Genomic DNA, 22,518 nt, shown 5'->3' with positions numbered 1-22,518 from the left:
TATTCCACAAAAAGTATTCGGTGACAAACTAAAATATAATGTATTAGGGTGCAAAATGACAATTATTTCTGGATATATGTGCAAAAAAGACCTCAATTTAGTCAAATCCAAAGTTTTGGACTGGTAATAAATGGCGACCATTTAAAATGAGCGGTTGAACGACCAACTGCCAAACAAGTGCTCTTGTTTCCTTTGCTGACGTGGAGGCCACAGTATAGGGCCCACATTACTACATCTACATTTTTTTCTTTTAAATGGATGATATCGGATTTTCAGAGATAAGATAAAAAAGATAAAACCATACCTAAAAGTCTAAAACCAAATATGGGAATTGAGAGATAAACAGCTAGTCTTGCAATTCATTTTGAACTAGAAAATGCACTTAAACCCCTAAAGTTCCAGTGTTGTAAAAAACGCCCGTTTAGGTCGTTTAATCGGCTAATTAGTTGTTGGTGGTGTTCAAATCGTTATGAATTTTTTTTCGACTAATCAACTGATTATTTCCGATTATGACTGATTAATTGCTTGGCAGTACTCTGCCCGTCTGACGACCATATACCGTTATTTACAACACTGCCCTCGACTAATAAAATCCTGAATTTCTGTGTGTACATTTCTTTTTATAAAACGAGTGCATAATTACAAAGTATAATACTTGATTTCTTTAAAGAGGAGGAATCTAATTACACCATTTTATGATGACACATCTTGACACTATATGTTTATAAGTCATTTTTGCGATTTCAATATCCAAATAGTAAATCCCAACCATTCAACATGATCTCCATATTAAAATGTACCTGGGGACCAAATTTTACATTTTTTTGGAAATTGTTACTATTTTTTAGAATTTTTCTAAATCGCTGTTTTTCAATGGTTCATAATTGTCTGAAAAACAATAATTTTGTACACATTTTAATAAATACTAAAAAAGTTCCAAAAAATGAAAATTTTGGTTTCCAAGCACATTTTAATATGGAGATCACATTGAACGGTTCAGATCGACTGTATGGACTTTAAAACTGCAAAAATAACATATAACATATAGTGTCAAGATGTATTACCATAAAATAATATAATTAAATCCCTCCTCTTCTTTTAATGGTCTTTCGGTAAACACTGAAACCCACCCAGTCAAACAAGTTTTACTTGCATTTCAAATTAAAAGAAATTTCTAATTTTTTTTTTTTTCATTTATGCCTTTAAAAAAGAGGATACAAATCCTACATGCATGCACTTTTGCCACTTGCTAGGTCTATTCATTTTCAATGGTTGAGGTTCTTTCCATAACCTATCGGATCATTTCTCAAGCAATTTTGTGGAAACATGGGCCCAAAGATCTCAATTTTTTAATAGGAAGGCCCAATTGTTTCAAATTTTATGATATTCAAGCCCAAAAGGCCAGAAATGTACAAGGCTGTTGCAAAAAATAATAGAGGTATTTAACTATTCATGCAATTCTAAATGCTTTTGAAGATTGTTAATATGGTATAAATAAGGGTGGGGTAGCAATACAAACAAAATTTTATTATACAATAGTTATTTTTATTTTATAGCTTTCTTTCATACAAAGCAGGAAATGGAGCTTTCAGATTTTTCATAATTTTATTCTTTTGTGGTGATTACCAGCAATGCCATAACACCAATCAGCGCATACTACAACATTAAATAAAACAAATGTTAGTAAAAGGAAGTTGCTACTGGTAAAAGTACTGTACCAAATTTTGAGGGGGCTAGCTGCTAACATGTACCTTAATCATAGGTGTCTCTGTCATGATGATTGTGAGATAGCCGACATAAGGTAAATACCTGTACCAGTAAATCATATAGGGAGAATAAATATTTAACTACTGTTAAACAGGTTATCATAATTCTTGCGGTCAATATATACTGGTACCAAATAGCTTTGTTAACATGCAAATAGTTCTTAATCTTCATGTAAAATAAAATTTCTTCCAGAATTACCCTTTTGCTCGACCAATGATATGATGGCGATTTAGCCATAGTTGGCCTCCTGAGTACAGGGATACATCATCTACTGGATTATTATCTCCTATAGAATTGAAAAAAAAAAGAATATTATGCATTTTTTTTTAACAAATAATGCCAAGTGGAGAAGAAATGCCGATATGTCCTTACTTTATTTTAATTTTAGGATGAGCTTAAAGAAAACTAAGTACTGACCTTTTGTAAGAATGTCAATTTCTCCTGTATCTTTTCTCTCATGAACCTATATAGATAATAGAAAAAGGAAATTCAATTTCAAGATGTTAATGTAACTTTGTTTAAGTAATCTTCATAGTTGAACAGAATTTTAAATCTTAGTGCAGGATTAATGAAATAATTTACCTTTGTGACCCTATGTACAATGGGAATCTCACGTCCCTAGATAAAAAAGATAATAAATACACATAAAAAGTTTACATCAACGAATGCTAAAAGAAAAGAAAATTACAAGATTGTATTAATTCTTCGCGAAAAAGGTAATTAAAGATTATTTAATCAGTCTGGAAAGATCATAAAAAGTATTGATATAAGAAGAAATTGTTCGTTTATGTGAACAAAGGAACTTACATCAATGTTATATACAACAATCTCTCCGGCACGAATTGGCTCCTTATTCATGTGCAAAAATAAAATATCTCCCTAAAGATTTCAAAGCCAACTCGAGTTCAGGAATTTGCCAGACAGATAGTACACTGTAGAACTTGAATTACATAATTGCTTATTAAATTAAATTTTTTTGAAAGTTTTTAAGAACCTCTCTACAGTCTACATATATCAAATATTCCTTGCACAAACTGAGAAAGTATCAAAATGACAAAGTATCTGATTTATACCCTTATAAAACAAAATATTTTGCAAACTACCCCTCTCCTGCCATTATTGTCAGAGAGAAAAAGTGCAATCAGGTAGGATAGTTTGCTCAATTTGTGAAATCTGGGGACATTTCTCATATATGTTTTGGTATGTTCAAGTGATATATATTTCTTGTTTTACAATTCAACAGCATACATGGATGTACTGATACTATAATTATTAAGAAAACAACAGATAAAATATTAGGAGGCACTCGCTAACCCGCCTAAACCCTGGTTCCATGCTGCCAGTGAGAACAACCACCACCGGTGACTCACATGCTGTTATGCACATAAGCCCCTTCCATAGCACTAATGCTGAACTTATTAATATACCTGAAAATAGTCAAAACATATTAATAATATATTATACTGGCATCAGCTTGGCTGTCAATACCCCCAATTTATTACCTCAAAAATATACCCCCAAATTAACAACAGAATTCATAAAAAAGAGACACATAATATATTCTAACTGATAGAATATTATTCCAACTGATGCTACCAGTTCAGTAATCCAGTTCTACACAATCCATTCTATTTATATCAACAAGTAAGAGCAAGATTGCAAAATGGAATAATTGGCTAACAAAAAAACATACCAAGGTTCAAAAGCTGTATTAACGCAGGTCTAATTTTGACATCTCTAAATGATTTGATCCGATCCATCTCTTCTTTGTTCGAGTGATCAGAGTGTTTGTGTGATAGATCGCTCTAATATACAACGATTACAGTATAATTTACAGTAGCTTTTTGTGCTTTTTACGCGGTAAGAGAGAATGAATGACGTGGCTGGGAGGTATACTGCCGTGGGATTTCTATCCAACGGTCTGTGTGCAGAGATAGAGAATATTTCGTTAATTCAATTTTTCAGTCTGCATTTCTAACATAACAGGAGAACTCCAGTCAGTGACTTACCACGGTATTAAAGGGAAATGGACATATCCTGGGTTATGATACTGGAGATGAGATTGGAGGAAAGACTTGAACGGGAAAGTTCAACTCAAAGACCGGAAGGCGGAAATAGTTCGTCAAATAGCGTGTGGCACCTAATCTGAACGAAAAAAAAGTTGGTATTGACAGGGTAGTTTTCAATTCATGCAGTGTATTGCAGTAGAGTCGAAAACAGTTATGCGTATAAATTTTGTCATGCATGAATAAAGAACTGCTCTGTCAATATGTGTATTAAAAAAGCAGAGTAGATCTTGGGTCTTAAGCTCAACTCGAAGCAACTTCCCAATGAATTCAAAATCTATCAGAGATTTTAAATGACGAATTTAAATAATTGAAACTGATTTATTTCATGTTTATATGTCAAATTTAATAAATTTTGACTTAATTAGTATAAAGTCAAGTAGTAAAAAAATTTATAAGTTAATTTTAATATATTCATTTTTTATCATTTTTCTACTGCTTAATTTTATACTCAATTAATTTGAAACTTTTTAAATTTGACATGTAAAAACACCACTTGTGAAGTAGATAAAATTTTCATAGTTTAAATTCGTCGTTTGAAGTTAATCCAATAACTTTTAAAGTTAAGCTTACAAAGAGCTTGGTGATTTTACGAACACCCTAGTTCTGCTCCAATGAACCCGGAATTTTTATTTTTACCATCTTAAAAAAATTCAAATAACCAGTTTTTTTTCTTTTGAAAATTTGATTTTTTACCCTATCCGTAGTTTGAAACTGCAGACAAAGTAAAAATCGTATTTTCAGAAAAAACTGGTTATTTGTTTTTTTTTAAGATGGTAAAAATAAAAATTTCGGTCAAAACCAAAACTCTCTGGTGAGGCTGAAATTTTTATTTTTACCATCTTTAAGAAAAATTAAACTAAATAATTTTATATCGTTCATAAAAAATAGTTCGAATTACAATTTAAATTTGTCATTTAAAATTAATTTTATTGTATTTAAATTTGAAGTTGAGAAATAACTGTGGGAAGCTTTAAGTTTATAATACCTTGACCCTTAAATCACTATGTTGCATATATATTTCAACTCACACTCAACCTGTAGAGCGGATTCAGGATTTTCGTCAGGAGTTAAAAATATAACGGATCGGATTTAAATAGCTAATTGGATTCAAACCCATTAATTATTGGATACTATATAAAAAACAATGTTTTAACTTATAATTTTAAATACTCTGACTTATAATTCATGATGCTCTAACTTATAATTTTAATTTTAGCTCTAAATTTAATCCAAAATACAAATTCGAATTTCAAAAGGGAGCAAAAGAAATTGCAAAGAAAGACAAAGTCGGTCAAAACCGATAGATAACCATTAAAATTCAAAATCCATTGAGTCCTGGGTTATCCAACCTGACCCGTCTAAATCAGAAATTTATATTTTATATTATTTTAAGCAATATTGATGCAAGTATTGAGCAGTAGAGTTAGTCTTGAGTATTTTTAGAAAGAGCTCAAAGCTCAAATTCAATTCTTATTTATTGTTACTTTTTTTATGATAAAAATCGAGTCGAGTCACGATCAATCTATTTGAATCGGATAAGAAATTGACATCCCTTTCAACAAAGTTTTAATATTTAATTATTTATGTGTGTTTTCTTTTTCTTTAACTTTGACTAACAGAAACCAACCTGAGTTATTAATAATTATCGGATATGTTTTATAGTAAGCAATTTAATAAGCTACCGTGATTTGTGACAACTGACAGGTGGGGCTCACAAAGAATTCATAAAAGCTTTTGATGCTTAACAGTTGCTTTAATTGTTCATGAGTTCTAGATTAAGACTGTCGGTTAGAGTCGAGCAAACGCAAGGTATTAATACAATACAATACAATCTGGATCTAGATATCACACAACGAGATTCTCTCCGCAAAGGAATGAACATGGCAGTTGGCTTGGCTGCCTATTTCTGTCTCAAGATATATAGTTGCTCTAATGCTCTGACCGTTGGAGCTATTCAAATCACGACGCTTTCTTTTTCCATGTGGACGGCCTCGATTTCTCCGATCGAATCTGGATCTTCTTCCATCGAATATACTTCTTGTAAGATCCTGTTCTACCATTAAATGTCTAAACCTCAACAGTGAACATTATTTATTTACCATTTGTAGCTTTTTTTTTATTTACGAAATTGATGTCAAGAATATAATATGAAAAACAAAATTATACATCACCAGAGTTGTTGGTGCCTAGATGTATATTATTTTTTTAAAATTGATATGTTAAAGTTATTATCTGCATGTCATATTGATAAAATGTGAGAGGATTCAAACTACGTAAATTTGAATATTCAGCTAATTAAATACATATGTTGAGTTATTAGATATTATAAAGAATTCAAATCAATGTGAGTAGGAATTTTCTATGGTAACTCAAACTTTGAATTTGGATTTGAACCGTCTGATTATAATTTTGACTAATTCAGTCTGAAGTAAATGCACATGCCTTTTTTAATATTCGTGCCAAAATACGACTGAACAGTCTGTATTTAAACTCAAATTTTTAGTTCCCTTAAGTGACATGCATTCAACTAAGCAAAGGCTATCTATTTGATTAATGAGAGTCAAATTTAAAAGTAATTCTCATTGAGAGTCTGCAAGAGAGAAAAATTGAGAGTGAGAGAAAAGCAGTGTTGTAAAATGCAGTTATATACGGCGCATATGCGTATGCGGTCCGCTGCCGCATAAAAAATACATATGCGGACTGTATATGCGGTTTAGATTAAAATCAGGTTCAAAAATATTCAAAACCCATTATAGATCCATTATTTGAATCCACAGATCCGAAAATATCCAGAACCCAATATCAGGGTTCCGGACTCGGGTCCGTTAACCTCCCAGCGCCTCTCTGGGTTCTTTTATAGCACTTCAGTGACTTGACTATATTTGTTTTAATATCGTGGGACTAAATGACAAGCTACAAACCGGATAACCTCTGTGCTGCTTGATGGAAGAATTGGATTGCCGCTGGGCCTTGTTAAGAGACGCAATAAAGCTAGACTTTATTAATACATTAATAGCTCTATCCATTAACATGAATTTGAATAAATTAGACTGTCGGATAAATTTGGGCCATTCTCCCATACAACCACAGTATTGAAAGCATGATTATGAATACTTTTTAAATATTAATTTGATATGCCTCAAGGCATCTTTCATCCTTTTTAAATATTAATATATGTGTTATACGCCTAAATTATGAATTATGGCTGCTACAAGTCCCCATATTATCCACAGAAATACTGAAAGCATATTAAATATTTAATTGAATTGAGATGTAATATTAATATTTTACGAAAGAATCCGCATATATTAGTCCGCATAGAAATCCGCATATGCGGCCATATACCGTATATGCGGTATGCGGTGGCCTTCCGCATACCTTCCGCATACCGCATTTTACAACACTGAAGAAAAGTATAGTCGCATGTGATATTTTAAAGATAAATAATATAAAATACTAAAGTTCTTCAAATTATACACGATATACAATGATTAATTTTTTCTTTGAAAAAGAATAAAATTCAATTTTACAATATCTTAATACTTTTAGTATTAACTATAGATTGTATAAGTAAAATATAAATAATTATTAATTTTGAAAAATAAATAACAATTAATTAATTTTCATTGTACCTCTGTTTCTACAACTAACCCAACAGTTTAACGTTTAAAACTGTCTTAAATTAGCACTAAAGTCATTTGCCTTCAGTTGCCCTCTTTTAAAACAAAACCATGTCCAGATAACTCTTTCATCCAATCTCCTTCCTTTCCAACCTATAAAATACCAAAATTCTCTTAACACTCCTCACCTTTTTCCCTCTCTCATCCAACATGTACGCAATCCTCCGCAATGGAAGATTGATACGACAAGCTTCAATTCTCGGCCCCGGGAGGATCTACGCCGGACCCACCTGTCATTGGTTCTCCAGCGACCCGCCTGACAACTGGGATGGATCAACTCCACCTGATCAGGACAATGTGTGCGGCAAGAGAAGAGCGAAGGGGAAGGAAGAAAACACCCATTCTGACAATTGGGACCCGCTGCTGCTACCTCTGTCTGTATCGGATCCCTCGAGTTCGCCTAATCAGAGTATCTCAAGGAGGAAGAGAAGAGATAAGAGAAAAGGAGAAGGAGAGACTTCGACAACTGAACCCAATTATGGGTCCGAATCGACTCAATCCTCTCCAGTTGGTCCGAGCAACTGGAATTCAGGCGATCTGCCTGAAAATTGGGACCCACTTACAAATCTGATCAAGCTGGGCGTTTCTCCAGCTGGGTTGCCCAACTGGAGTTTGGGTGACCTACCTGAAAACTGGGACCCAGTGGCAGCATCTTCACAGCAAGGGAATGGAGGGAGGATGAGAGGGAGGGGAAGAGGGAAGGGAAAAGAAGGAGGCAGTGGTGGTAGTTTTTTAATACCGCCGGGTGACGGGCTTGGATCCGGATCCGGATCCGAATCAGGAGAGGGAGAGGGGAATGTGCCAAGGAAGAAGTGGTGGGGCGGGTCGGATCTTGGGATGGATTTGCTGACTCCACGAGAGACTTGCGAGAGCTTGGATAAGTTTGTAATTGGCCAACACAGAGCTAAGAAGGTATGAAACTACCCGGCACTAAATGTAAACAAGTTAGCTGAATTCATGCTCAAAAACCATGTTAGCTAATGCCAAACTAGTATCGATGAATGAACTTCAGAATCCATGGATTTCTGATTTGTTGCATTGCGCATAATCAATGCTTCTGAAATTGGAATCACTCGAAAATGTGCGGTACAGCTTGTATAAATTTGACAATTGATCATTTGACACAAGAAAGCATGCTTTAATTCAGGTGCTCTCTGTGGCAGTACACAACCACTACAAGAGAATCTATTACGGATCTGTTCACAGAGGGTTGGTAATTGCTTGCTTAGCTTCTTTCATTGTTCATATTTATTTTTGCAATATTCTAGTATCCTTTTTTCAGAATTAATTTTATTATTCTCTTTAGATTACTGGCTGAAGCTGGAAATGATGAGGATGAAAATGTCGAGATAGAGAAGAGCAACATTCTCTTAATGGGTCCCACTGGTTCTGGTAGAATGGCAAATGCACCTTTAAATAAATGACTCATTGCTTTCTGTTCTGGTAGGAGGCAAACAAGATCATGGGAGTACTAATTATTATTTCTCAACTGCAGGAAAGACATTGCTTGCAAAAACTTTAGCCCGGCTTGTCAACGTACCATTTGTCATAGCTGATGCCACGTCACTGACACAGGTACATTGAATTTTTTACAAATTTTAGAAAATCACACACACATATATTATATATATTGAAAAGAAAGAAAAATATTTTCTTTTAGATTGAGAGTTGATGCATAATCGATTTTTTATCATGTAGGCTGGCTATGTTGGAGAAGATGTTGAATCAATTTTGCATAAATTGCTTATGGTAAGTATCCTAAATAATGAAATTTGCTCAAAGTTTATTGTTTTTTTATTTAGTTTTAATTATCAAATTCCTTGATGGTTAGGTTGCAGATTATGACGTGGAAGCAGCTCAGAGAGGGATTATATATATTGATGAAGTAGATAAAATAACTAAGAAGGTACAAAGTTTAGAAAACTTTCAGGTATATTAAAATGACTATGTTGTTTTTTTATTTGCTAATGATGTAAATTCTATCATTTATTTTTAGGCGGAGAGTACAGCGGGCAGAGATGTTTCTGGTGAAGGTGTTCAACAAGCTTTATTAAAGATTCTAGAGGGCACCGTAAGTGTCAGAAAATAAATAAAAACAAAATAGAAATTTTCTCTTAATTAGTCAATTTGTCATAGTTTTTTTTTTTTTCATTTTTAATTTTGGCTTACAGATTGTAAATATACCTGAGAAGGGGCCTCGTAAGCAGCGTACCCAAAATATACAAGTATGCTTATTTTTACTTCTATTTACCTTTCCTTATACAACAATGAAATGTATATGCAACTTACATCTTTTATTATAGATAGACACAAAAGATATCCTTTTTATTTGTGGAGGTGCCTTTGTTGATTTGGAGAAAACTATTTCTGAAAGGTATAATAGAATAATAATTCTTCATGCTTATAATTGCACTAGTAAGTGTTTTGTTACTTATTTATTTTTCCTTTCCAATATGAAAAGGAGAAATGATTCATCAATTGGATTTGGTGCTCCGGTTCGGCAAAACATGAGAACAGGTACATTGACCAATGCGGTTGTGGCCTCTTCCTTGTTAGAATCAGTAAGTTCTAAAAAGTTAAAATTACTCTATAAACTATAAACTAATTTTTTTGGGGGACTTTGATATCTCAGTTCATACACAATTATGTATTGAAAATTCTAATATCTGAGACAAATGCCACTAAACGGAAAATTTACAAAGAAGCCACTTCATCACTAGTTCAGAAAAAGAGTGTGCCCTGACATATCTTTAGTATTGGTATGACCCTGCACAAAGTATCTCGAACTCCCTATAAATCAGGGTAAATATCCGGTACTTCTCTTTCAGTTCTATAAATAAGGAAACCCTCAAAGAGGGCTGGTTATGCATAATTTGAAGAAAATAAGGGAGTGAGGCTTATGTGGAATAGCTTTCCTGATTTCTACATATATGTGTATATCCATGGTACTTTTTGTTTATCATGGGTATTAACAGTAACTTGAGGCCTTACATGGATATACATGAAATTACCCTTTAAATGTTTTAACAACATCCTTTTTGTTGTGTTTAATGTACCACTTGAGAGAGCTCTGAAAGATATATATCTTTGTTTTTTCAAAATAAGGAAAAATAATAGAGCGTGAGAACTAGCAATTGGAAAGGTCGATCTTAACTTCCGATTCATATTTTTGTAGGCAGAAAGTGGTGATTTAGTGTCCTATGGTCTAATCCCCGAATTTATTGGTCGCTTTCCTGTGGTGGTTAATTTGTTACCTCTAAATGAAGACCAACTTGTTCAGGTACTGCTTTCAGAATAAACTAGAAAAACTGCTATTCATAGAGGAATTTTGGGCAAAATAAAATAATTTTGCATATTGCAAAAAACAATGCCGGAAATTTTAGTATATGCAATTAAAATCTAACATATTTTGTATAAGCTACAAAGAAGTACCCTAATTAAACTAAGGTCCCTGATGAATGACTAGATTGTCCTGTGATTTATAAATTCTACTCAAAAGCCATTTGCTTCTGGATTAACACTGAAATATGGGTGGGTTATAATTCAATTTAGGATTATGAAAATTTAGGGTCATTAGGGGCATAGGCAAATTTCCATCCCTGAAGGTTTGGAGTTTGGACCTGTTGCAATCTTGAAAATGTTGGATTCTGTTTGCAAATATGAAACTGTCACACAATTTCTATACCCTCAACTAAATATTCTAAATATATAAATGTAATATACTAACTTATGGCAAACATAAATTTGCAGGTACTTACTGAGCCGAAGAACTCTCTGTGCAAGCAATACAAGAAAATATTTAACATGAACGAGGTGTGTGCATATCTTTGTTTTTTCCCAAATAAATTAAGTTCTGATCTGAGCAACTATTTTGATAATTTATTTATTCTACAGGTGAAGCTGCATTTTACAGAAAGTGCCTTAGGGATGGTTGCCAGGAAAGCAATAGATAGAAACACTGGTGCCAGGGGACTAAGGTCTATCTTAGAAAGTGTTTTACTGGAGGCTATGTATGAGGTATGCCTTCAGTTTGTACTACATATTTCATGCCTCTCACTACATATTGTATTCATTGTGAATTTAATTTGCAGACACCAGATAAAAATAATGGCCAGGAGAAAGTGGATGCAGTCTTGGTGGATGAAGAATCCATTAATGGATCTGGATCCAATAACACACAGGGTTGTGGAGCTAAAATTCTCAGGGGTGACGGTGCTTTGGACCGCTACATTTCAGAGACTAATGTAAGACATGCCGTGATGAAATGAATTATTGGTTGTTTCATTTGCAATCTGGTGTCAATCTGACTGTTTTCTCTAACGACATTTTATTATATATTTTTCAGCCAAGTGCTGACAGGTCTGGCATGGATTATGAAGGAGAAGAATATTTAGTATCAAGTACATCTCTCTAATTCTTTGTAACACATTGCGGAGTAACCTATACATCCTTTATTTATTTGCCCTCTCTTATTAATTTAAGTTCCATTTTTTTTTCCTAATAAACACAATTCATAGGTCGGTTGTAACAATAATTTTTTTTTCTAATAATGCCCAAATTGGGTTGCTGATGTAAAGATTGTTCTTGTACAAAGGGAGTTGTATTGAAGTACTAATTTTCATATAAATTAACATTGAAGTTGTTCCCCTTCTTTGTTGTTGCTAACACTGAGTAGAACCAGGGTGTTCTTGAGTTCACCAAACTCCTTGATGAACTCAAGTGTAAAATCCGTCAAATCAGTTTCAAATGACGAGTCCAAACCATTGAAACTCGCCTACCTTACAAGTGATGTGTCTACATGTGAAAAATTTAAATATTCAAATTAATTTAGTATAAAGTTAAGTGGTTAAATTAGAAGGTTAATAAATTAATTTTAATGCATTTATTTTTTGAACATTTTTTTGACCTTTTGACTCTATGTAAAATTAATTTTTTTTTACTTGTAGATGTATCACTCGTAAAGTAGGTGGGTTTCAACGGTCTGAATTTGTCATTTGAAGCCGATTTGATGGGTTTTAAACTTGAGTTGGTGAACTTAAGAACACCCTAGTTCTACTCGCTAACACTTGCATCACAAACTATAATACTATTCTGATATTTTGCTTTGTAAGTGGAACCTCTCCCATTGCAAACGCATGTATTAAAATTTCCAAGGTTGGCTTGTTTGTCATTCAGAGATATTTATCATATAAACAGGCATAAAACAATACTTCTGGAATGGGCCGGGCCGGGCCGGGCCTGTAAGAGCTGTTGGGTTGGTTTGAAAATGACATTCGCACCCGATCCATAGCTTCTTCACGAAAGTCCCCCAAGCTGTTGGGAGTGCGCCTCCTCTGAGACACCTCAACTTTTGCGTGACCGACGTGTACGGTGGATAGCGCGAGAGGCCGTATAAATTTGTGCTTTGAGAGTCGTGCATAACGTATTTTAGCGGTTTAGATTTTTCCAAAAATCACTCAAAGTTTGAGATATCTCAGAGTATGCGAATTAGCTGTTGGCGGCTTGGCGCGAGGTTAGAGAGAGAGAGAGACAGCAAGAGGGTGATTCGCCAGGACTCGGAGATAAACCAGAGGTTTGCTCTGAGAGAGAAAGAGGAGAGAGAGAGAGAGAGAGAGATGAGTTGGACAGATAGGGGATTGTTGTGGAGGCTTCTTCCAGTGTTGAAATCCAGGGACCTCGGGAAACTGGGGCCCGCCTTCGGCTGTGGCATCGGCTGTGGCGCTGGAATTGGTGTCGGTTTAATTGGAGGTCTGTGTGTTTTTCTTTTCTATCTTTCCACACTGATATTGCACATTTGCACCTAGTCACCGAGAGCCGGTACTTTTCAGGCTTTAACTAACATCGGGGTAAACCATTATTGTTTAGATTTGAATAAGCTTATTAATTTGAGCTTAGTTGGGATAATCTTTTTTTTTTTTCTCAAAATTCTCCAGTTTTCTGATAATTCATCTTCTTGGAACTGTTTTCTAACAGAAATAAATGAATTTTCGGTTTTGCACCTTTCAATTTTGATAAGCAGGTGTGGGGATAGGAGGCGGGTTTCCAGGTCTACAATTTGGGTTCGGCATGGGAGCAGGTTGCGGTATTGGAATCGGGTTTGGGTATGGCACTGGTAAAGGAGTTGCATATGATGAATATAGAAGGCATACCAATGTTGGCAAAATTTTACATCGGGTTCCTCGCAGCTCTAGTTCTCAGTAAGCACTTTTCTCTTTTGTGACAAATTAAGAAACCATGTGCTATGAAGAGATTGCGGAAGTGTCCAATCTCAATCTGTCAGTTGGGATTATTTTATCCATCACTGTTTATTTACTTATGTTTTTTTGAGTAAAGGTTGGAGGTCAAGCCACTAAACTATTTAATATCCACAAGAGATTTCCCGGATTCCCCCATTCGGGTTTCGAACATGCGACCTCTCGCACATAGAGCATTGCATTTGCCACCAGACCAAAGGCTGGTTCTCATTTATTTACTTATGTTATGAGGTTTTTTTTATTTTGATTTGTGAAATTGGCATAATGGATTCCAAATATGTTGCTGGTTGGTTCTGGTTACAAAATGCATAGCTAAATTTACCTACCTAGAAAGGTGCATTGAACTTTTACCTGATTAGAGCTGAATTTTTTGAGAAGTCAATTTACCTGAATGGGAACTCAAAACACTAATTAAACCAAATCTGGTCATTTGACCCGAGTGAAACTCAACACATGATATAACTGACAAATAACCAATACGGCCTGGGAAAAAAGAAGAAGCTAATACTTGATGAATTCAAAGTGTCCATCATGATCTACTTGATGAATTGAGCACTTATGGTACAAGTTTTTATTTTCAAGTTCGTTTTGTAATAAGATCAATAGTTGGAACTTGGAACATTTGAAAAATGAATACACTAAAATAATTTCTTTTGTCAAGCTCTTGTTTGTACATAAATGAGAAAATTGGGAATGCAAGCACTTGGCTTGTCATGTAAATCAAGGTCAATGATTCAATAATTGTTGTTTGAATCCGGTGACAATTTTTGACACAAACCTTCTTAGTGTGCTTTAAGCTCATTTTTAGCGAAAAACTTCTCAATCACAACTCGGAAAAAGGACAAATCGAAAGGATAGAAATGTAGTGAAAGAAAGTTGCAATAATGAAGCACAATGTACCAGGATACCAGAATTGATCCCAAATGCCTAATATTAAACCCAAGAGAAAGCAGGACAATTAGAGACCTGTACCGACCATAACTCAAATCATTACGATCGAAGTGATATGACCTGAGTGATCTGATGCCTGAATTTGACCTGAACCTGAAAGGAAAGGACTTGACTAGACTGCCTTCTTGTAACCTTATATATGTTATTAATGTATGATATTATTTCTGGTGTAGTTAATGTTTTGATTTACTTATCTATTGGTTTATATACTTTTGCCCCTTTGACAGAGATGAGATAAATGAACTTGTTAATGAGGTCGTGGAGAACACAAGGCGGTTATTGGAAGCTGCCTCAAAAGAGATGGAGAAGTGGAGGTGGAACTAAAATTTGTATATTATTCTTCTGTCAATGAGTAGGAGAAATTTATTTTAAGCTGAAACACATGCATGATATTGCATTGGTATTGATGTGTTGTTATTAGTTGTCCTCTCAATCCAATTATTAATGAAGACATATTTAAATTTTGAAATGGCTTTGGTCCAACCATGTGTTTACATGTGATGAGACTGATGGCTATTTTTTAACTGCATCATTGAATTTTATTTTGTTGCTTTGTGATTGAACACTCCTATTTTATTGCATTGTGAGGAGATGATAGCATCTAAATTATGCTGGGTGTACCGAAACCTTTAATAAAAAAAGTATATATATATATCTATGACGTGGGCCAAATTTTAAAATTAAAATTTCTGATTGAAATAAAGGCATCTCATAAAAGAATCTCAGCTATGAAGGTAATAGAATTCTTGCGTCACCTTATTTAGTTATTTGCCATTGAGAATACAAAAAACCTAGTTAGTAGTTAAAATCAAACTGAGGAAAAAATGTTTATATTGACATTGATAAGGCTAGCATACCATTTTAAAGATCTTTCAATTTATAGTAAGCAAGCAATTCAGCCTAGTATACAACATAACACCATAATTAAATTTTTATCCCATTACAACAGATTTATGAATAAACAAGATACCTCATAAAACATTAAAGTATTAAACTATAACAAACTTGTTCTTCATACAACAAGAATAAAGCAGTTACCAATAATGTTCCAAACTTGCAATTATACACCTATCCTGTTTGTTAAGCTATCCAAACCGATCACCCAGGAATGGTCACGGCACAAAGTTACAACAGAACTTACAACCATCACATTAATTAAACAAAATAATAACTTATCTATTGTCACAAAATCTTGATCCAAAGGATGCCAAAGGTAAGAATCAGGGATAGTAAGAGGAGATTTTCTTTAGGAATGGAGGATCCAGTGATGAGAAAAATTGAAGTCAGCGGCCGGTTTTTGCGCGTTTCATAGCAGTGGTGTTGAAAGGTGAGACGCTCGGGCTGAGGTGTGGGCTTGGGCTTTCTTCTCTTAGAGTCCCATTTAATATCGCCAGTTCTCTTAATTGTTGTTTTTTGTAGTAATCCATGGACTCATCCTAAAAATTAGAATATACAAAAGAACATGTATTTTAGCTTGCATGAAAAAGTAAAATATCATAGCAATGCAACCTAACTCAAACCTAGTATATTTATCAACCAAGTATTATGAAGGTTGGTCACTGCAAAAGAAATATCACTAAACTGCTCAAGTCAAAACCAACCTAAGAAAAGTCATGTATATTATATGTGTGAGAAACATACATGATATCATAACTTATGTACTGGTTACAAAAAATATAGTATTCCCTTGAAATAAGGTATTATGTGTCTACCATTATTATACTGATTTAATAGTTCTAGGACAGTGGGGTCAGCTGCAATGGATTCCTTGCGTGTGTGCAGGGGCGGAAGTAGATAAGAGGTAAAGGTCTATAAAATGAAAATTTTCAGTTGTCCTTCAAATTTTTTAATTTTTTACGAAAAATTATACTATTAGCTCCCTTCATAAAATGAAATTACAGAATACTTATTTATCCCTCCCTTCCCTATGTCAATTTTTTGGTTCTGCCCCTGTGTGTGCATGCACGAGAGAGAGAGAGAGAGAGAGAGAGAGAGAGAGAGACTTACAACTGGTTTAAGGAGATCTTCTAAAATAGACACCGCTTGGTTTAAACGGGTATCTACAATATCAGCTGGAAATTCAGCCTCGACCAAAACATGTAATGGGTCATTGAGATGCTCATATCCTGGTTTATCTCTCAGCTTGTCTTCCTAAAAAATTAAGAGAAAAAAGAACAACACAAGTAATGTAAAAAAGGAACTACCTCAACTACAACAGCTGCAAGACATCATGATATTCATAACTTTCCCAAAATATAACACATACCATCCCCCTAAAAACATGGTAAATATCAACAAACACACCCTTCCTCCAAGTACTTTAAACATTTCCCAAATACCCCTTTTCTTTTCTTCTTGAAAACCTTCGCAGAGGCTGCAAAGTTGTTTTTCCTAGCCAACTGTGCTACCTCCCCTTTTCCAAATACCCCTTTTCTTTCCTCATTTTTGGAGAACCAAGTTACTTTTGGTAAAGTAAGAGAGGACCACGTGGTTTTAGAATCTTAATGTTTCTAAAGTAGATGCAATGTCTCCATTTTTCTGGACATAAAGACTTTTCTTTTCGGCATAAGTTGTATCACTTTTGTTAATATTTTGGATCTTAAGATACTACACTTGCAAGCTCTGGATGTAAACTTAAACAGGAAAAAACAAAAAAAAGTGTAATAGGATGAAAATAGTATAAAGATTTTTTTTGTAACCTCGAGTACCTTCACGGAATCTTTTACAGAGCCCCTGCCACGGATGTAAACTCTACATTGAGTTGTTGCCTCCACTCGCTTCAAGGAGTTTCCACGTGGGCCCAGTAAACGGCCAACAAAGTTGAACTATAAAGAAATATAAAAATGTCCGTTACTTTTAACAAAATTATAAGAATGATCGACAATAAATTATGTATAATATTAATGTATAGTCTATCAAACTGAAAACTATTTCACGCACCTGTACAGATATGGATATATTATCCATACCCTGCTTGAAATTATTATATCTACAAGTACCCCTTCATTTATCCATTTATGTATTCAGATACATTGAGATACCCCTTCATTTATCCATTTATGTATTCAGATACATTGAGAGGGGTTGAAGAACATGGCAGTAACCAGGGTATAGGTAATATTTTTCTTGATATGCATTTGTTTGGTATGATTCTTGGTTTTGCAAGGGAGATATGGAAACTAAACAATAAATGCATTTGCATGTAATTTAAGAAAATAAATGTATATAGTTATATACATTAGGATACTTGTCAGCTGGTACATCCAAGCGTACAACTTTCTTCACAACTGGGCTTGTCGCTCCACCAGGTGCACCGTTCCAACCAATAGGGGATGCGTGTGGTGGGACCACCATTTGTGGGATGTATCCATTTCCCTATATATGTTATTTGATCAATATAACCCTCAGTCATCAATTTTAAAATCCTAGAAGTACAATGAACTAATACCAAACTGGTGCCTTTTTTCGTCTTTAAGGTTTGGCTAAAATCCGATATATAACATAACAAAAATTCTTCAACAACTCCAACAAAGCAATTTTATTTGTAAAATATTTAACAAAAATATAAGAACTTGGATGCCAATGCTTTATACTATGGATGGTTCAGCATTGAGTAACTTCAATTCTAAAGACCTAAATATTGGGTATAGACAGTCAACAAGTGTATTGTGTCACAAAAAAACACACACAGACACACACCTCAGTTTGCATGCCTGACCACCCCTCGACTTCCATGGGCCCACCATTGGCATGGTGACCATGGCCCGGTATCCTCAAAGGGCTGCCATGCTCTAACCTTTCATGATCCATAAAGCTTTGGTTCTGTGCCAAGGATGACGCTCTTAATATCTCTGCATTAAACAATAAAATAAATGTAAAAGCATATCAGTAATTTCATATTAATCATAAATTACAGAAAGAAAAGAAAAGATGAGAACATCACGCATAACTGTGAAACAACAATATTATCAGTCTTTACCATTATCTTCCTCATTTTACTTCGAGACATTCCAAAACTACCACTTATCTTTGTATAAATGAAGAAGAATAAGGATTAAATTGGATATTTGTTGTTTTCATAGATTTAGGAGAGGAGGCATATCTGATATTTACCATTTTTCAAGGGCATCATAGTATTTCTCATCTTCCAGGGACCTACACAACATTTTATGTTCCACAGGGGCATATATGACACTGATCAAAATTAAAAGGCAAAGGTGTGTAGTTTCTACACAGCCTATCCCAAGCCAGGAAAAAGGAGGAGGGTTTGTGATAGGCTTGGCGAGCCAGCGGTAAGAAAACAACCTCTTTATGGAAATAAAACCGTCACGAATTGAGGAGGAGGAGGGTTTGTGATAGGCTTGGTGAGCCAGCGGTAAGAAAACAACCTCTTTATGGAAATAAAACCCTCACGATTGAGGAGGAGGAGGGTTTGTGATAGGCTTGGCAAGCCAGCGGTAAGAAAACAACCTCTTTATGGAAATAAAACCCTCACGAATTGAGTAGTAGTAGTAGTGGTAGGATGGGTGACCTCCTGGGAAGTCCCCGTGTTTCTGATTCCGGGTTGGGTTTCATTTCTAGCCTACCCCAACTTCTTTGGGAATAAAGGCTTTGAAGAAGAAGAATAGGTGTGCAGATCCGATATGTTAGGAACATAGCAGTACTAACATACCTAGGCTTATCCTAGAAAAAATAATTAGTACAAGTTAACTATATTTTTACAAAGGATTAAACCTCTGTATACCTTGGTTGAGAAGGCGGCTACAAAAGGGAAGAACTTGCACAAATGGTGCCAATTTCTGTCTTTCAGCTAGCAACTCTGCCAAATATCTAAAATTGCAACAAAAAAAAGAAAGAAATAAAAACAAATTAGTTATGTATCCTTTTATAAGTAGCTTTCAAGAAAGTATATGCAGCATGAAGTGGCGAGCTCTTTGGCCAAAGTACACATTATCAAATTTTAAGTAACATTAGCAGAATAATAACCTTAATTAGTAAAAGAAATAATCAATTCCACAATCCAAGTAAGCATATGTTTATGCCAAAATGGAAAACAAAAAAGGTTCTTATTTTAGCAATATCCAAATCGGAAAGACCAGCGCTGAGGAATCTTTTGCTACTTTGTTTACTAGAGTTAATACAGTGTTGCAGTAGTGAAGTATAACACTACAAAAAGTTAGATGCCAATTGGTATATGCTAAATCCTTCTAGAATTACATATAGCAAAAAGAAATTTGCATGCATACCATGAATCATCATTTATTACAAGCACAACATCTATCTAATAAACCTCATTTAGTCCATTGAAATATTTCTAATATTCCATGTCAGATTCAGGTTACTAGCAAAACACTTGAAGCACAATGCTTTTCTTTATTAAAGGTTCTAAAGAGAGCAAACACCAGAACATAATAAATCAATACATATTTACTTTCTCTGTTTTAGCAATGCATAAACAGTACTCAAATGCAACTAAACAATTTTTATAAGATAGATCAAAGATGTTGATTATAGGCAATGAAAATAACTAAATTAGCAAATTAATTAAGCAATCAGACATAAGAAAAACTAACTATGGGACATAAATAAAACCCAAAATTGAAAAGATCGAAAATCAGATTTCCCACCTAAGACCGAAAATTAGACAAAAAAGATCATAATTAAAATTATAGATCGAACCTCTCTCTCTCAGACGCAGCAGGAGACCTCATGTGGTGGTGAGGCGAGGAATGAACGCCAGAAGGCGAGTACTGGAAGTAAGTAGGAGGTGCTATTCTCTCATCCATGGCGAATACTTAAACCAAAATTTCTCCCACAAAAATTCCCAAACAATCGGTACAAAAAAGAAGTCAGATGATAAAGTCACCACTTTCCAGCAAAAGATAATTCTTTTTCAGAAGATACAGTTGATAAATAGATGGATAACAGATAGGTTATCAGAGAACAGGCTGTGGGCTCTGCTTTGTCTTTCTTCCTTCTCTCTTTTGATGAGAGAGAGCGACAGAGAGAGGTGGAGAGGAAGGAGGAAGAGACAAGCCCGAAAGAGGGCTGGGTTTCTCTCTCCTCCAGTGTATATCTAATGAGATCAATAATGAGAAGAGAGTTATAGTAGTTGCTTCTGGAAAATTTATTATTGTGTAATATTTTAGAGAAAATTGTTTGACTTTTGCTTCAAAATCCTTGTAAATTTTGTTATTTTTGACGAAGTATGTATATAGTGGATCATAGTCACAAATGAATTATTCGGATTCGGTTTGGCGATGCCAAAAATCTGTGGTTCGGAAATAATTTGGATATAATTTCGGAATGATTCAGAATTATCCGAGCTAGAGATCCCAGCTCTACAAGAGAGCAAAAAAAAAAATGTTCTAAATAAGATCAATAATAAGACGAGACTTATAGTAGTTGCTTCTGAAAAATTTATTAATTGTAATATTTTAGAGAAAATTGTTTGACTTTTGCTTCAAAAATCTTGAAAAATTGTTATTTTTGACAAAAATATAAATAGAAGGGATTTTTTTCCGAGTAAATATCGAAAATCAAGCCAATAACTTATTTAACATTCACAAATAATTGTTCTTTTCAAATTTTGAACTAATAAAAAGAATTCTAAGATATGTTAAGTGTTACCAATATATTTAACCGAGGCTATAATAAATTCAAATATTTTGAACTAACCTAATATATATTTATCGGCGTCTCTTTATTACAATTTTATTGATTTTATGACATGAATTTAGTTTTAACACATTTTAAGAATGTATCCGGTAGATATAAAATCTATAATTTTTCTTCCAATAAAGTAGGTAATATGTTGTTGAGTAGAACTAGGGTGTTTTTAAGTTCACTAAGCTCCTTGATAAATTCAAGTCTAAAACCTGTTAAATCGGCTTCAAATGACGAATCCGAACCGTTGAAACCCATCTACCTTACGAGTAATGTGTCTACACGTGAAAATTTTAAACATTCGAATTAATTTAGTATAAAGTTAATCGATCAAAATTAGAAGGTTAATAAATTAATTTTAATGCATTCATTTTTTGTATATTTTTTGACTGCTTGACTTTATAATAAATTAATTCGAATGTTTAAAGTTTTCACATGTAGACGCATCACTCGTAAGGTAGGCGGGTTTTAATAGTTAGAATTTGTCATTTAAAGCCGATTTAATGAATTTTAGACATAAGTTCACCAAAGAACTTGGTAAACTTAAGAACACACAAGTTTCTTTTGAATGTATATATTAATCTTACATTCAAGACTTTTTCAATGCTTCATTATCATACAAAAGATAAACTAATTTCTTTTAATAGAAAATTATATTAATTAATCTCATATGATTGTTGGGATCTTACTTTCACATACAATAAATTATAATAACAAAAAGAATATGAAAGGACAGAGGCATATATTAATTAAAGCACTATTTAGATCTGGTACGAAAAACTTAACTTATCAATTCCAATTTTTTCAAGGGTATATAGGCAAAAACAATTAAAAAAATATTTACATAATTCTTGTCGAGCTAAGAAGAAATCAATTTTAGTTAATGGAATCTTCGCTTCGGTGCCCATTTGGGGCGGCATTGACTCCAACTAGGAGCTGTTGATAAGAGCGGTTGGTTCTACACGTGTCTCGATCCTGATCGTTGATTGGTCTCCATGAGGAAACCCCATTAAATCGCAAGCGTAGATCAGTACACGTGTCTTGTAGACTTTGATGGGCAATGTTCTATGATGGAAACCATAGTCCATAGACGAGAATTTTCTTTTAGGGAAAAAAAAAGTCATAGTTTCT

At 34.1% G+C, this 22,518-nt stretch overlaps 4 protein-coding genes across 9 annotated transcripts; 2 read left to right on the top strand and 2 right to left on the bottom strand.

Moving 5' to 3' along the window:
- Nucleotides 1–1,453: 1,453 nt before the first annotated feature.
- On the bottom strand, nucleotides 1,454–3,652 carry LOC144575556 (uncharacterized). Of its 2 annotated transcripts, XM_078325744.1 has the most exons (8): nucleotides 3,461–3,604; nucleotides 3,082–3,194; nucleotides 2,575–2,646; nucleotides 2,350–2,385; nucleotides 2,185–2,230; nucleotides 1,966–2,053; nucleotides 1,752–1,809; nucleotides 1,454–1,656 (listed from the first exon to the last, which is right to left on the bottom strand). In XM_078325744.1, the coding sequence occupies exons 1-8, from the start codon at nucleotides 3,525–3,527 to the stop codon at nucleotides 1,606–1,608; spliced, it is 531 nt and encodes a 176-aa protein (XP_078181870.1). In that variant the 5' UTR covers nucleotides 3,528–3,604; the 3' UTR covers nucleotides 1,454–1,605. The 2 variants fall into 2 exon arrangements, with proteins under 2 accessions (XP_078181870.1, XP_078181872.1); XM_078325746.1 differs by lacking the exon at nucleotides 2,350–2,385 and having other exon boundaries at nucleotides 3,461–3,652.
- Nucleotides 3,653–7,611: 3,959 nt separating this feature from the next.
- Nucleotides 7,612–12,164, top strand: LOC144575524 (CLP protease regulatory subunit CLPX1, mitochondrial-like). 2 transcript variants are annotated; one of them, XM_078325694.1, is made up of 15 exons: nucleotides 7,616–8,428; nucleotides 8,664–8,725; nucleotides 8,823–8,908; nucleotides 9,012–9,091; nucleotides 9,215–9,265; nucleotides 9,348–9,422; nucleotides 9,513–9,587; nucleotides 9,688–9,741; nucleotides 9,820–9,890; nucleotides 9,978–10,077; nucleotides 10,692–10,796; nucleotides 11,267–11,329; nucleotides 11,411–11,533; nucleotides 11,608–11,760; nucleotides 11,862–12,164. In XM_078325694.1, exons 1-15 carry the CDS (start codon nucleotides 7,667–7,669, stop codon nucleotides 11,928–11,930), a joined length of 1,929 nt encoding a protein of 642 aa, XP_078181820.1. In that variant the 5' UTR covers nucleotides 7,616–7,666; the 3' UTR covers nucleotides 11,931–12,164. The 2 variants fall into 2 exon arrangements, with proteins under 2 accessions (XP_078181819.1, XP_078181820.1); XM_078325693.1 differs by having other exon boundaries at nucleotides 7,612–8,428; nucleotides 11,267–11,533.
- Nucleotides 12,165–12,980: 816 nt separating this feature from the next.
- On the top strand, nucleotides 12,981–15,286 carry LOC144575526 (uncharacterized). 3 transcript variants are annotated; one of them, XM_078325698.1, is made up of 4 exons: nucleotides 12,981–13,264; nucleotides 13,536–13,713; nucleotides 13,850–13,969; nucleotides 14,949–15,286. In XM_078325698.1, the coding sequence occupies exons 1-4, from the start codon at nucleotides 12,997–12,999 to the stop codon at nucleotides 15,043–15,045; spliced, it is 663 nt and encodes a 220-aa protein (XP_078181824.1). In that variant the 5' UTR covers nucleotides 12,981–12,996; the 3' UTR covers nucleotides 15,046–15,286. The 3 variants fall into 3 exon arrangements, with proteins under 3 accessions (XP_078181824.1, XP_078181825.1, XP_078181826.1); XM_078325699.1 differs by having other exon boundaries at nucleotides 12,982–13,264; nucleotides 13,850–13,973; nucleotides 14,949–15,080; XM_078325700.1 differs by lacking the exon at nucleotides 13,850–13,969 and having other exon boundaries at nucleotides 12,982–13,264.
- A 385-nt stretch (nucleotides 15,287–15,671) lies between these two features.
- On the bottom strand, nucleotides 15,672–20,835 carry LOC144575525 (RNA-binding KH domain-containing protein). 2 transcript variants are annotated; one of them, XM_078325695.1, is made up of 7 exons: nucleotides 20,401–20,835; nucleotides 19,466–19,551; nucleotides 18,421–18,572; nucleotides 17,959–18,096; nucleotides 17,421–17,546; nucleotides 16,729–16,872; nucleotides 15,672–16,157 (listed from the first exon to the last, which is right to left on the bottom strand). In XM_078325695.1, the coding sequence occupies exons 1-7, from the start codon at nucleotides 20,505–20,507 to the stop codon at nucleotides 16,005–16,007; spliced, it is 906 nt and encodes a 301-aa protein (XP_078181821.1). In that variant the 5' UTR covers nucleotides 20,508–20,835; the 3' UTR covers nucleotides 15,672–16,004. The 2 variants fall into 2 exon arrangements, with proteins under 2 accessions (XP_078181821.1, XP_078181822.1); XM_078325696.1 differs by having other exon boundaries at nucleotides 17,430–17,546; nucleotides 20,401–20,818.
- Nucleotides 20,836–22,518: the final 1,683 nt, after the last annotated feature.

Source organism: Carex rostrata, chromosome 24 (assembly GCF_964058835.1).
Source record: "Carex rostrata chromosome 24, lpCarRost1.2, whole genome shotgun sequence".
Classification (NCBI taxonomy): domain Eukaryota; kingdom Viridiplantae; phylum Streptophyta; class Magnoliopsida; order Poales; family Cyperaceae; genus Carex; species Carex rostrata.
This window is presented reverse-complemented; position numbering and strand designations above follow the sequence as displayed.

What these genes read in the sequence shown, in the direction of transcription:
- LOC144575556 (XM_078325744.1), bottom strand. Translation starts at nt 3,527, where the DNA reads ATGGATCGGATCAAATCATTTAGAGATGTCAAAATTAGACCTGCGTTA. An exon ending in AATACAGCTTTTGAACCTTG is followed by an intron (nt 3,195 to 3,460) that starts GTATGTTTTTTT and finishes GACTATTTTCAG; the next exon opens with GTATATTAATAAGTTCAGCA. An exon ending in ATCATTGGTCGAGCAAAAGG is followed by an intron (nt 1,810 to 1,965) that starts GTAATTCTGGAA and finishes TTACTGGTACAG; the next exon opens with GTATTTACCTTATGTCGGCT.
- LOC144575524 (XM_078325693.1), top strand. Translation starts at nt 7,667, where the DNA reads ATGTACGCAATCCTCCGCAATGGAAGATTGATACGACAAGCTTCAATT. An exon ending in AATGGGTCCCACTGGTTCTG is followed by an intron (nt 8,909 to 9,011) that starts GTAGAATGGCAA and finishes TCTCAACTGCAG; the next exon opens with GAAAGACATTGCTTGCAAAA. An exon ending in TTTTGCATAAATTGCTTATG is followed by an intron (nt 9,266 to 9,347) that starts GTAAGTATCCTA and finishes CTTGATGGTTAG; the next exon opens with GTTGCAGATTATGACGTGGA.
- LOC144575526 (XM_078325698.1), top strand. Translation starts at nt 12,997, where the DNA reads ATGCGAATTAGCTGTTGGCGGCTTGGCGCGAGGTTAGAGAGAGAGAGA. An exon ending in CCTCGCAGCTCTAGTTCTCA is followed by an intron (nt 13,714 to 13,849) that starts GTAAGCACTTTT and finishes TTTTGAGTAAAG; the next exon opens with GTTGGAGGTCAAGCCACTAA. An exon ending in CATTTGCCACCAGACCAAAG is followed by an intron (nt 13,970 to 14,948) that starts GCTGGTTCTCAT and finishes CCCCTTTGACAG; the next exon opens with AGATGAGATAAATGAACTTG.
- LOC144575525 (XM_078325695.1), bottom strand. Translation starts at nt 20,507, where the DNA reads ATGGATGAGAGAATAGCACCTCCTACTTACTTCCAGTACTCGCCTTCT. An exon ending in TAGCCGCCTTCTCAACCAAG is followed by an intron (nt 18,573 to 19,465) that starts GTATACAGAGGT and finishes TGTTTAATGCAG; the next exon opens with AGATATTAAGAGCGTCATCC. An exon ending in AAGATCTCCTTAAACCAGTT is followed by an intron (nt 16,158 to 16,728) that starts GTAAGTCTCTCT and finishes TCTAATTTTTAG; the next exon opens with GATGAGTCCATGGATTACTA.